Here is a 12761-nt window from a genome sequence, read left to right as displayed (position 1 = left end):
TCCCGTCACTGGGATATTGAAAAGATTTTGAAAATCAGTTTGATGGTGTTGCCAACCTCCTTGTGGTTATTTACAACCAGCTTCTGTTAATTCATATGCTAGAAACTAACATTGAATGTACCAGTATTTTGATTTTGGTGGCCAGTCTGCCAAATTTAGTTTTGCAAAACCTTAACAGGGATTGATCCAAGCATGTTTGGAATTATAAGACTAAACGATGGCTAATCAGCAAGTAGCTTATGATCAATTGATCGCAACAACAACAAACTTGTTGTTAAAAACAAAAAACCCATCTAAAACACATGTGAGCCCAAAACAAGCAACTCCAAAATAATTCTTGATTATTGAAAGCCGCCGAACAGCCCAACAGATCTGTTCCCTAATGAGATCATAGCCGGCAAATAAATCCTAAAAATGAAATTTGTATCAATCATGCTGCTCTTGTTACATATCCACGTAATGTACTAGTTGATAATGACTAAATAAATCAGCATATAGCCATACTTCTTGATGTTTTGTAACGTTGAATTTTGATTGGTCAATTTGCAGTTATCGTTCACTCTGTTCCGAGTCTTTTCTGGTCTCATCTGTTGGATCGTGGTCATCTACTCCATGTGCTGTCTCCTGCTCATCTACTCCTATCAGTTCGAGTACGCTCCAGAGCTGTGGGAGAACATCACTAACATCTCTCCCGACACGTGAGTTTATTTTATTAATCCTGAGAAAGTTCATTTCATTTGTCTGAGGCTGGTCGTTGTTTACAACAAACCAATCTCTCTTGGCAGGTAGATACTACCCTCTGAAAAGCAATTAAGTTATATCAATTTTGTTGAATTTAGGATAAGAATAATTGTGAGACGACGAGCCCTAATTTTGTCAAACTATCTTCTTTCGTTTTGGCAGTTACTGAATAAATTGATTTATTGAGTCAGTTAAGCAAAATCTGACTTAAAATAATCAAACTTGATCTGCAAAGGCAGTGATTTATCAAACTTGTTGTGAAATGGAATGACACTAATTACTTGCGGCCAGAAAAATGGTAAGTTTCAAAGTGTTGAAAATATTTTAGCAATCTATGTGATTCAGAAAGAGAAAATGCTATTCTGGTACAAACTGGTACAAACCGGTACAAACCGGTACAAACCGGTACAAACTGGTACCTCAGTGTTGAACTAGACCTGCATTCTGCAGCTGGATAGCACCCTGCTATAGATTCACATTTTCCAGTTTTCCTACCCAAGTCAGTGCCCTTACATATTAGTTTGACTACAGGGCTACTACTATTGTGACATAATTGTGGTCTTTCTTCAAAGCTTGTTTTTAAATGAGTATTCACCCCCAGAAAACTATTTGCCTTGGCAATTATAGTGCAAAGTGGCTAATATATGAAAATTTCTTCATAACCAAGGATTGGAAGTAAACTAAACAGCTCAAAATGGATGCAGACCACTTTTCCTGACATTATTAAGTTTGCTTAACAAGGTTTTCCGAAATTTCATTTGTTCTGGTGAATTGATTTTATATTGACTAGAGGCGATGGTTGGAATTAAATTTATATTTGTTTATTCAGTACAGTTTATTTGTGCTTGATTTTGTGTACCTCAATGGCCTGAGGCACTGAGGTCAATTGACTAATCAAAATAGAGTTTTGTATTTTCTTCCTGCTAAGGTTCATGTGCGATGATATTTAGGGAAAGTTGTTTTGTGACCTCGTCAAAACTTTTATGAATAGTTTTTCACTCGGCGAAGTAGTTGTGTTGATTATTTGTGAGGTCTTGGTTGATGCAACTAAATATGTGTATATGTAATATGCAGACACTGAGGCATTAATATTCTAATATATTTTCTTAAATTATAAGATCTATATGTTTTGGATATTTCATGCATTGTTACACCACTTTTCTCAAGTGACAACAAGTAGCAACAAATTCAAATCATATGTAAATATCTCAGTGAAGGTGTCTTCAACGATTTCACCCACTTCACCCACTAATGTAGTGAGAATCTCACCCACTTCACCCACTAATGTAGTGAGGATTTCTCTTTACAACATGTGTTTGAGAGCAAAGTACCAGCTTTGGTTACTCACCTGAAATCATGCAAATGTCAAAGATCAACACTCAATCTGTTTAAGGGCTCCAGAATATAAACTTAATCACAGATATAAATGTTAAACATAACCTACTTTTCGAGCAGCTGTGGACATCCTTTGAAATGTGTTTCTTACTCGACACAGAAACTGAAAATGGTTTATCGATCAGAAAATTGATATCGAGCGCAGTTGCTACATCTGCAACCTAATAATGGCTACGGTGTGTCGTCATCGAGAAAAATGGTATTCGGTACAAACAATTTGAATCTTTTTTCTTCTTTCGAACAGATTGGAATCCCTGGGTCTTCAGCAGTACAACATCGCGGAGCTGTTCATCAATCTATTGATCCCGGTTGTCTTCATCGTCGTAATCATGATGCAGCTTCACTACTTCCACTCGGAGTTTCTGAAGCGTACACAAATGAATAGGTCAGGGTATAGGTCAGTGTCTTGCATGCTTGCTGCTGCTTAGTCATGCTCTTTTACCATCTTTCACACCCACCTTCTTTTCTTCCCCTTCACATTACCGTAAGATAACTCCAGGCCACGTTAAGATGCCCTTTGACCCTACTGTCGTCGCATGTTTCGTTATCGTTTATAGTGGAAGTAGTAGTTTTTGTTTGTTTTTTAGAGCATTTGTATGTTTGAATGTGAATGCATTTTATTAATATTCATGTTGTGATAATTTTGGTAAGAGAAAACAGATAGGAGAAAAGTTTGGAAAGAAAGACTCTTTGAGAGCACCGAGGGTAAAGCGTGGACAGATTAAAATGTCCAAAGGCTAAGGAATTCGAAATTAAAGGTTATTATAAACTGTTTGTTCGCTGAATAACAATAAAGCAATAACCACATTGAATTAGCGCTTGGTATGAGCTAGACAACGACGCACTTGTTATCTGTTTTCGTTATGAGAATAAAAGCAACGTTATTCCAATATAGAGTGAATTCATACACACAACAATTGGGCAAATTGCTTGTCGATTGAATATGCTATAATGGTAACTAGAGCAATATTTCGAAAACTTGTGGAAAAAAAGGTCAAACTGAACTATTTTATTTTAAGGTAATTTAAAATATGATCGATCAAAACGTTTCTTCATATCTCAACCCAAAATTGATGTCATCGTCCCCCCCCCCCCCGCATCCCCATATCCCCTTCCTATCCTGTGGCCTGGAGATATCTAACTGTCTTTTACACAGTTTGCATATTTATTTCCTTTCAAATGTCAGTTCTGTAACGTGCAATTTTCATTCCAATTTAAAAAGTACAGCCCACGACAGTTAAAGGAAACACCAAGTTCAAGCCATGGAGGCCGCCAAGGGTTCGTAATTTATTCCTTGATCAGCAGCAAAGTTATCGCTCGCATCACTCCCTTCTATTCTTTCAACTAATTTCTGGATGAATGTCATTGAAAGATTTCTTAACTGCCTCTGTTAGGAAAGAGTATTATTTTTCAGTCACCAGCTTCTAATTTCATACTGGTCGCTAAAGATTAACTTTTCTTTTAATTTTTTGGCAGTTTCATACTTGGCAGTGCCTTTTAGCTTGCTTTTTCTAACATGTTTAATTTGGGGGGTTTAGTGTTTTATGGATCTGTAATTATATGCCATTGGAGTTTCCACATTTTGACTAAATACTTAATAGCAAGTGTTTGAATTTTTATCACCGAGGCAGGTTAGGGTGTTGTAATCGCAGGTTTTACAACTTGTCATGCATTCAGTGGGTTGCACAGATGTTGTCAAACGTGAAAAGGATATGGAAATTTATATGGAAATTTATACGCACCTTAATAGAGCTTTGCAATGATTTCACACGTGCTTCAGGTCACAATGATTAAAGTCAACTGGTTTTACAGGTGTTTTTGGGGAACCTGTGGATCAAGTGGGAGGTTAAGATATATCCCCCCCCCCCCCCAGTAACTGACACATACAAGAAGACGTTGAAAATGTCGATGAGAGCGTCTTGTGTTAACTTTGGTTCATCATATCAGTTCACTCCATTTCTTGTTTCAGTTAAACTTTCATTTGCCAGATTCTATTTCATTAAAGCCAAAGATTGATAGCAGCATTCCAATCGTTATACTCTATATCAAATAATTCACTCATTTCAACTGAGCAGCACATGCTTGACACGATATTCTCCTCCTCAAGTTTTTTTAATTCTGGAATCATCGATAAATTTCCATTACTATGAGAAGAATTTAGTCATTCCTGACCACTCTTAATATTTTGCAACTTTTCTTTTTTTTTTACTTGTCTCAATGTCATAACATTCCTAATCAGTACTGTTGTATGAGGATAGCATGGTTATTAAATATAATTTCCTTAATTGACTTGAATATGCACTACAATGTAAGTAAGAATGCTATTGAAAGTGAAAAACCATCCCTCTCTGGCTTCTGGAAACATTGGCCGTTTGTTGCACCTTCAATTTCCGGTTCTATGACCATGCAGATAGGCGATGATAGGCCCAGGATTTCATCCGTTTAAAATCAGGCCTCGTTTTCCCACCAGTGAAAAAAAACCCATTCCTTTGCTTCTTTGGACTAAAAATGTCTAAAATGTTTGAAATTTCCCACATGTTTGTTCCCAATGTACATACAAGCCTTTAAAAGCAAATCTTAATATTGTGTAATATTAATAGAAATCACCCTCTTCGCCCCATCTCCTCCCCCTCCCTCCCTCTTGGATTTATTTTTCGGCACACTTTTCCTGTGAACTCTTGAGATTAGGAAAAAGAATGGCATAGCTGCGTTTACATACTTTTGTAGAATCAAACTAACTGTAAATCTTTGGTAACGTGTTGACATATACAAAAATGAAGTTATGGGAATATAATTGTTTTGTTAAGAAGTGTAAGAACATTTTATTCAGTTTTCAAGTGGCACAGAACTGGTCATTGTTTTCAGTGTGTTTAAATGCGATGCCAGAAAATGAGAATCATAGTACTGTATACCAACTTGTAAAATTCGGTTTCATAAAAATGCTGGTTAATCTCGAGGATGGTAGTAAATGTCTGACTTTCCTCGCTGTACCATTTATTGAAAAAATTTTTGTACTGAGCGTGATGCTAGTTCGCTTTGTTATGATGGCCAGCGAAACTTGAATACATCGTACAGGCTTCTAAATGATGATGGCCTAATTGTAATAGTTGGAAGCAGACACATCAAATCTACTCAACTAAAAATTCTCTCTGGTATTTAAGCTGAGAAGTTTGTTTTCAGTTTGCATTCATTGTGAAACCTTATTAAGTTACTATTCCCAAATGCTGGTGAAGATACAAAAACATCATTACGTAAACACTTTTTGTTGTTGTGTGTTTGCGTTGGTGATTCCTGTAGTCTCATCAACATTTCTGTTAGTAATGCTCTGATCTGTATAAGCAATCAAAGAAGAGAAAGATAACTGCACAATTATAAAATAAACAAAAACTTTGCTCTTGATGAATTAGTTGTCTGATTTGTCAGGTGTCGTAACTATGGAAAGTGTCATCGCTCCTCGCGTTTCATTCTGAACACAAACTGGAGCTATGCTCTTTTTCTTTTGGAATTTTTAATTTAATAGTAGAATTATAGAGAATTTTTGCTCTTTTGGGGATCTTCTTTTGGTCTAATTTCTGGAATTACTGGTGCAATTGCAGTATTGCATGGCCTTCTTCTCTGTGAATTTTATTTTGAATCACAATTTTCTTTTTGGAAGCAATTTCTTTTCTTTTCTTTTTGTAAATCTTCTGCCATTGAGAATGTAATTTTTTTTAACAGATTCTGTAGTATAACTTCACTTAGTCCTTTTGCACTTCTATGAAAAACTAGAATATATTTTGAAGGTCGAGGTGAGCAAAGATACAGAGATGACCTAACCCTTTCCCTGGAGGGTCAATGTACACAGATTTATAGTCACAGTGTCAAAAGGAAAACTGCAGCAGCTGCAGGCCACAGAAATTGAAATCCTACTCAGCCTGGCTGCAGTACAGTGATGTTGCATGCTCCCTTGGCATCCTACCATTGACATGTTGGCCTTTAGTAGGTTTCAGTAAGTGATTGGTCAGTTTGAGCTAATCGGAGCTGTCTGGTCGTGCATCATTGGTTTACAAAACCCGAACTGGATGGATGGATGGATGGATGGATGGATGGATGGATGGATGGGTGGGTGGGTGGATGGGTGGATGGATGGATGGGTGGGTGGGTGGGTCTTGTTGGGGTAATTGTAGATGGATGTGTCGGTAGTCAGAGTGGGGTAATCCTAACTGGAAGAGTAATGGGTCTAATCAGAGCCGTAGTATTAACATTGCTAGTGTCTATTAGTAGCAGTGTAGCTTTGCCTATATGACATATATGTATATATGTATCTTATATATCATTATAATGGATTAACATACTAACACCAACAAGACTGCTCCTTGTCTCTGTCACAGGTCTTGCCGATAATATATGACTCAACTGTGTCCGAATTATCTCTGTCCTGTCGTCAGTTATGTAGAACATTGTTTTGCCTATGTAGAACTATTGTAGGACATTGTAGAACTATTGTAGAACATTGTTGTGCCTATGTAGAACTATTGTAGGACATTGTAGAAGTATTGTAGGACATTGTTGTGCCTATGTAGAACCATTGAAGGACATTGTAGAACTATTGTAGGACATTGTTCTGAACATTGTTCCACCTTTAGCAAACTGACACAGACAGAGGGTTCATGTGAATAGGTTGGTTGTGCCGTTAGGTAAAGGACTGGTTTTGGGAATTGTGGATCTGTCTGGTTAGGGCCAGAGGGAGGAGGAGGGGGTCAGGATTGATAATGTGATAGTTGTTATATCTGAAGATGTGATGGGGGGTGGGGGGAAGGGAGCCTCTTTCCTATATTCTTTGGGAATACCTTTTGGCTGTTTCCTAAATTTATGAGCATCATTCGCTTGAAAGGCTCCAGTGTAAATTTGTCCTTGACTTGAAAAGTTCACTCTGAGGTTTATGGCATCCACTCCTTGCCCTGTTTCGTACCTTGAACTTCATTTTTAAAGTATCCTTTTAACTGTATTATCATTTTGGATGGCTAAACATAGCCTATGACTTGTTGAAGGATATCAGAAAGTGTGCCTGGTCAATTGGCCATCTAACTGTTGTTTTTATCGGATTCTGATTATTTGATAACGCCCTGTTTGCCAGTACTGTATGACTCTTTGTTTTCTTTTTGATAACTAAAAGCATAGCCAATGTCTCAGTGTCCTTGTACAATGTCCCCTTTATCTCCAACTTAATCTTCGAGAAATTTGTATCTTGAACATCAAACCAGCTTAAGTTTGCCAACAATGATTTCTTAGCGCCCAGCATCATTATCTTTGAGCGATTAAATCTTAATTCCCTTCCCTTCCTTCCAGCAGTTTTCAGAGCTATTAATGTCTGTTTTAACACTGATTATCAAAGAGTCATGCTAATCTAGCTAATTATCTGCACTTATAGACTGTAAATTTTAGCATTTGTCTTTGGTATGGTTTTCTTGTTTTCTGGTTTAGAAGTATGTGAGTAATGCTTGATGCCATGTTACTGTACATCACATTTGCTTGGTTGATGGCGGTAGTTCTTATTTTTTATTTGCTTTGACGTTAAAAGACAAAGCAATGAAAGACAGATTGATTTCAAATTGTAAATCACTGAGACCTGTAAAAGTTATAAGGAAGATAAGAATATCACAATGCATTGCAGCTAGGATTCATGCACATAAGTTTCAGCTGACCTTTGACCTGTCATATCAAGGTACTACTATTGTAACCATAAGTGCATAAGAAAAATTGGAAAGTTAAATCCCCTTTAGGTACCATGTCAAACATAAAATGTGGCAAGGCTGCATAGGACATAATCTTTTGTGTTGAGTTGTGTTGTGTTGTGCGTGAGATAATCCCGATTTTTTTTATTTTAGTTCATCCTGGCTGAGCAAGATTTTGCTTTTCTTGTTGACACGGTGCCTTAATTACTGTAGTTGAAACTTTAAATTGTCATTTTCATTCCTTTCTGCCTTCCAAGGTGTTGTTTCAAAACAAATTATTCAAAACAAAGTATTGGCGTTCATTCTACAGAATTTAGTAGTCACAGAAAAATCTTTTCTTTCTTGCACTCTTCATTTTCCTGAATTTTTTTATATTTTGATGTAAATTTGAATGATCAGTGATCTACACTTTGGATGAACAAGGGGGGCCGGTGCACCTTATTTTTTTTTTTTTTTTGTTAAATGGTCAACTACAAATCCAATATTACAGGCGGACTGAATAGGTTTATTTTGACAGGTGAAACACACGTTTTGATCCATATTATTTCACAGTGAGTTGCCAAAGGAAGATATCGCAATGGCTGAAATGTCAGGGTTAGTTCCTCTACCAATTATGCCTTCATATGTAATGTATTTACACAATACAACTAATGAATATTCAACAAGCTAATTCCCATATTCAGTATTGCTCAAAGCTCCTTAAATTACCTACCCCTTTGATTAATAGACCTTCAACAGAATATAACCCTCTTTATCCCTTCTATCACCTATCATTTAATCTCAATGAGAGAAGGTAGCTATGTTAATTAATATTAAATGAATTTCTTTTCCGGCTTTCTATTAACATGTGCTGTTTAATTCAGTACCTTCAATGCTTAACCATCCTTTCAAATTAAAAAATAAGGTAGCATTGTAACCATTCTAACAACTCCATAATGTTGCAGCCTGTATATCAGTTCTCCCCCCCCCCACCCCACCTACCCCCAACTCCTTTCTCCTCTTTGGAAGGGATGATTTATGTGACAGCAGCCCAGTGATTACAGGACCTTTTGGTGTATATCCCCAGTTAGTGGCTTTGGAAGAGGTTAATTATACTTAGTCTATTGGGAGATCAGCATCTCATGTGTAAATAAATGGTCCCTGCTATAGTAGTAGTTTTTTTTTTACCTTTATTTTACAAAATTTATGAAGAAAATAACATTGCTAATTTGATCAATAATTGTTGTCTGTCCCTAGCTGTATTTTGGAACACACTTCAGTGAAACAGTGTAATAGGCAAACACTTTTAGCGGAAGTACAGTACCTTACTGAAAAAGTGGCAGCTTGAAATGTTAATATAATTTTTTTCTGAAATCTATTGGTCTGAGAATTTTTGTCTTATGTCGACTTGACTGAAATATATTGTAGAAAGTAGATCCTTTGCGATTTTGATTAATCATAACTATCAATCGCTCAGTGAGTGATTTAAGTTGTGGCAGGCATGGAAACCAGAGTTATGCCCTACAACTCTATTTTTAGAGAAGGCTTGAAATAAGCCAGTGTTCATCAATGATCTAACATGGATAGGGTCTCAAATAAGCTACTGTAAGGCCTCATGATCCTTGGGTCTCTAAATTAAACTAACTTTACCTGTACAATGCTAGTGTACAGATAGCCTAATTTTATGTGATGTGTGCATGCACTTGTGTTAGGCCAGCTATTCAGGATTATGCAATGTAGTTTATTTTGGACCAGCTATGGATTTTTGCCATTGATGCAATAGGGCTTCTGCTTTAAGTTTAAACAAATTAACAAAACAATGCATTTGGGGAAAGTTTTATTAATATTGATTCCCTTTTCTTTTTTTTTGGCAAAGCCAACTGTAATTGATTCGCAACTATTAGGGTTTCCAATTGGCTCACAAATTGTGATGGTAACCCGGATGTATTCTAAATAGAACCAATGATGCTAGAACCCTTGTTGCTACAGTACATTTGGTACTTGTAATTTTGAAGCATCAAAAACCACTTTTTCTGAGAGAATGGTTTACCTTTGACACCCAAGGAAATGAATCTAACAGTGTAAATAGAGCCATATGCCACAGATCACTTGTATGTATAGTGAAGCTACCATGCTCAATGATATATTTAATTTTTGTTTTTTTCTCCTTTGTATCTTGGTAATAAAAATATGAAAGTCAGAACAAGAGTGTTTTTTTTTGCTCATTATTTTTTTAAGAAAGAAGTAGAAGATGTCATGTCTGATTCCTGGGAGTCTGAGAACTTATTTCAGTCAAGCCATGAGAACTGTCTCGTAAATAGGAGTGTCAGTTGCAACCAGTTTCCGTCAGGAAATTCTAAGACTTCTGTTCTGAATTTTTTTTTTGGTACCTGATTATCTTATACAGACGGCAATCAGACGGTGACGATCAAGAAGGGGTCAATGAAGCTGCTGAAGAGGAACAAGGTGAAGGGGATGAAGGAACCAGCGGTGATGCAACCGATAAGGGTACGTATAACATAAAGGTCATCAGTAATTAAGTTTGCCCTAAATTTCCAGATTATTTCTAGACATACAGACAGTGTTAACTTCACATTAGTAATAATAAGGACAAGTAGTAATTACGCTGTATGCAGGCACGTAGCCAGGGATTTGCCAAGGGAGGGGCGAATCTGTAGGCAAACTATCAGTGCCGTAGATTCTGCATTAAAAACTATCTAAGCATAGCGCCACAATGAGTTGGCGCTACACATACAAGAAAAGTTTGGCTGAAAATGCCTCCCAGAATGCTGGAAATAGCATTTCCCAGTAGGCTTGCACGGTAAACCGGTTTTAGTACCGAAACCGGTTTTTTCCGACCGAATTTCGGTACTATTTTTTATTTTAAGAAAACCGAAAAAAACCGAAATGTGAATTGCAAAAACTGAAAAAAAAAAAGGTTTGTTGACTTTGGTTTCTCCTTTTTACTGTTCTTTTTGCAATATGAAAGTAAATTGCAACAAGAGAAAGCTTTTCTGATAGACGACATTGTCAGCTACGATCCGCACATGCCATAACCAGTGCTTGAGGGTGGATAGCTAGGCCTAACATTAGGCTATGCAGCCCATATATGCGTGCATCAGTTAGGCGACCTTGTAGTATTGAACTGACCTTGGTGGCCAACGTTAGTAGTTGTGAGAAGTACACACTCAAATGACGAGATGCAGTTCAAAATAAATTGTTACAATCAAAGTGTTTGTCCTCTTTGTGTTCTTCTTACTATTTAACTTCAATTAAATAGTAGAGGATATGGAGAAAATCTTTTCAAACACATTGATCACAGTTCGTGTTCAAAAAATGAACGTTAAAACTTGAAAGATACATTGCGCAATCCACAATACAATACGACATGTACAGTCGCAGGGGAGGGGGGCTCTGTGAGTTTAACAACTAAGATGTAACAAGTATCATTAGAACAATCACGGGGGGGGGCTCTGAGTTTAACAACTAAGATGCAACAAGTAACTTTAGAACAATCGCGGGGGGGGGGGGTTGAGTTTAACAACTAAGATGCAACAAGTAACATTAGAACAATCACAGTCCATTATTCACAAGAGACACCTGGCGTCAGGCTTGAGTCAAGGAATATTAAAGGAGTAAAAATGTTGCATACATGGCTGAAAATTACAGCTGTTGCTGTTGTGACACTTCTCCTTTGTACGCTAATGGATTTTATTTTCTTTGTAATTTTCCTTTAAACCTTTCTTCTTATCAGTTATCAGACAAGGCGTCTCTCAGGTGGTTTTTCGTTTACGTTCATGAACACATGTTTCCAACTTAAACGTTAACGTTTCTTGAATTTATTATTCTTATTTTTAACAATTTACTGCGAACGAACAGACTTGAACCCGCTGTTGATAAAGCTTCAAAAATACGCAGCTTAGCGATCGAGATTTGGATGTTTTCAATGCAATTCAGGAGGGGAAAAAAAACCGGTTTTTGAGCCAGATTCGGTTTTTTGCTAGAGAAAAACCGGTTGTAAGTTTTCACGAAACCGTGCAAGCTTATTTCCCAGGCCTTGTTACTTGCATCTAAGCTTGAAATTACTAGTGATATCATTAAAACAGGTTCCCCCCTTCCCCATTAAAAGGGTTCCCCCTTCCCCCCCCCCCCCTTGGCTACGCGCCTGGCTGTACGGCGCAGAGTCTAACTTGAACGGGTTGCTCAATGTTCCTTACAGGTGCCAAGTTAAAATGGGCAATAAATATCACATTTTTAATACATGCATGCTGTAAACTGTGTGAGAGAGTCCAATGATCTTTAACCGAACGATCATCAAAAGGTCTTCATGCGAGACAACGGGACTAAGGGGTATCTCCGTCATGAATATTCATTGGCTTGGAAGACCAACAGGAGGAGAGTTTTGTCGGTCTATACAAATCTTAATGGGAATTTGCCAATGTAGTTATTCCTTAACTGTTGGGCGTACTGTTGTAAATCTGGACGATGCAGTCAAAATTCCTGCAGCTGCATTCAGAGAATTAAACGTCTTGGTGGGAAGTGAAAATGTCTGAAGGGTGCAGTGGATAATTCTTGTTGAAGCATGTGTGACCAATATTTGACATTCTAGCATATTTGGGGCCAACACACATTACTCTTCAAAGTAGCTTTTGAATTGATTTTGTGAGTTCCTTGATGCTACGCAACACTAAACTCCCGTAGGGGTGTCGTTCATTCGGCTTTTCTAATCTAGTGTCTTTTTAAAGTTTGTCAGTTCTCCAAGTTACTCATATATGATTAATACATATATGCAAGAAAAAAATGTTTGGGCAATTCGGAAATGCTGAGAATTCAATCAAATGCTTGAAAGTATCTAGATCTAGGAAGGACACTGTCTTTATTTTAGCCGACTGCAATCTTATTATTTTTTGATTTTTATATATATATATATAT

At 37.1% G+C, this 12761-nt stretch overlaps 1 protein-coding gene across 35 annotated transcripts in view; it reads left to right on the top strand.

Moving 5' to 3' along the window:
- LOC139965540 (piezo-type mechanosensitive ion channel component 1-like) overlaps nt 1-12761 on the top strand; it is a 139551-nt gene that overhangs the window by 62753 nt on the left and 64037 nt on the right. For 25 of the 35 annotated variants that reach the window (XM_071968021.1, XM_071968019.1, XM_071968000.1 and 22 more), the window contains 5 exons: nt 550-698; nt 2381-2533; nt 3364-3414; nt 8403-8444; nt 10237-10337. In XM_071968021.1, the coding sequence (XP_071824122.1) occupies nt 550-698; nt 2381-2533; nt 3364-3414; nt 8403-8444; nt 10237-10337 (496 nt within the window). The remainder of the gene's footprint in view (nt 1-549; nt 699-2380; nt 2534-3363; nt 3415-8402; nt 8445-10236; nt 10338-12761) is intronic. The other 10 variants (XM_071967997.1, XM_071967994.1, XM_071968015.1 and 7 more) reach the window with 7 other exon arrangements.

The sequence above is a fragment of the Apostichopus japonicus genome, chromosome 3, assembly GCF_037975245.1.
Source record: "Apostichopus japonicus isolate 1M-3 chromosome 3, ASM3797524v1, whole genome shotgun sequence".
NCBI classification, from domain to species: Eukaryota; Metazoa; Echinodermata; class Holothuroidea; order Aspidochirotida; family Stichopodidae; genus Apostichopus; species Apostichopus japonicus.
This window is presented reverse-complemented; position numbering and strand designations above follow the sequence as displayed.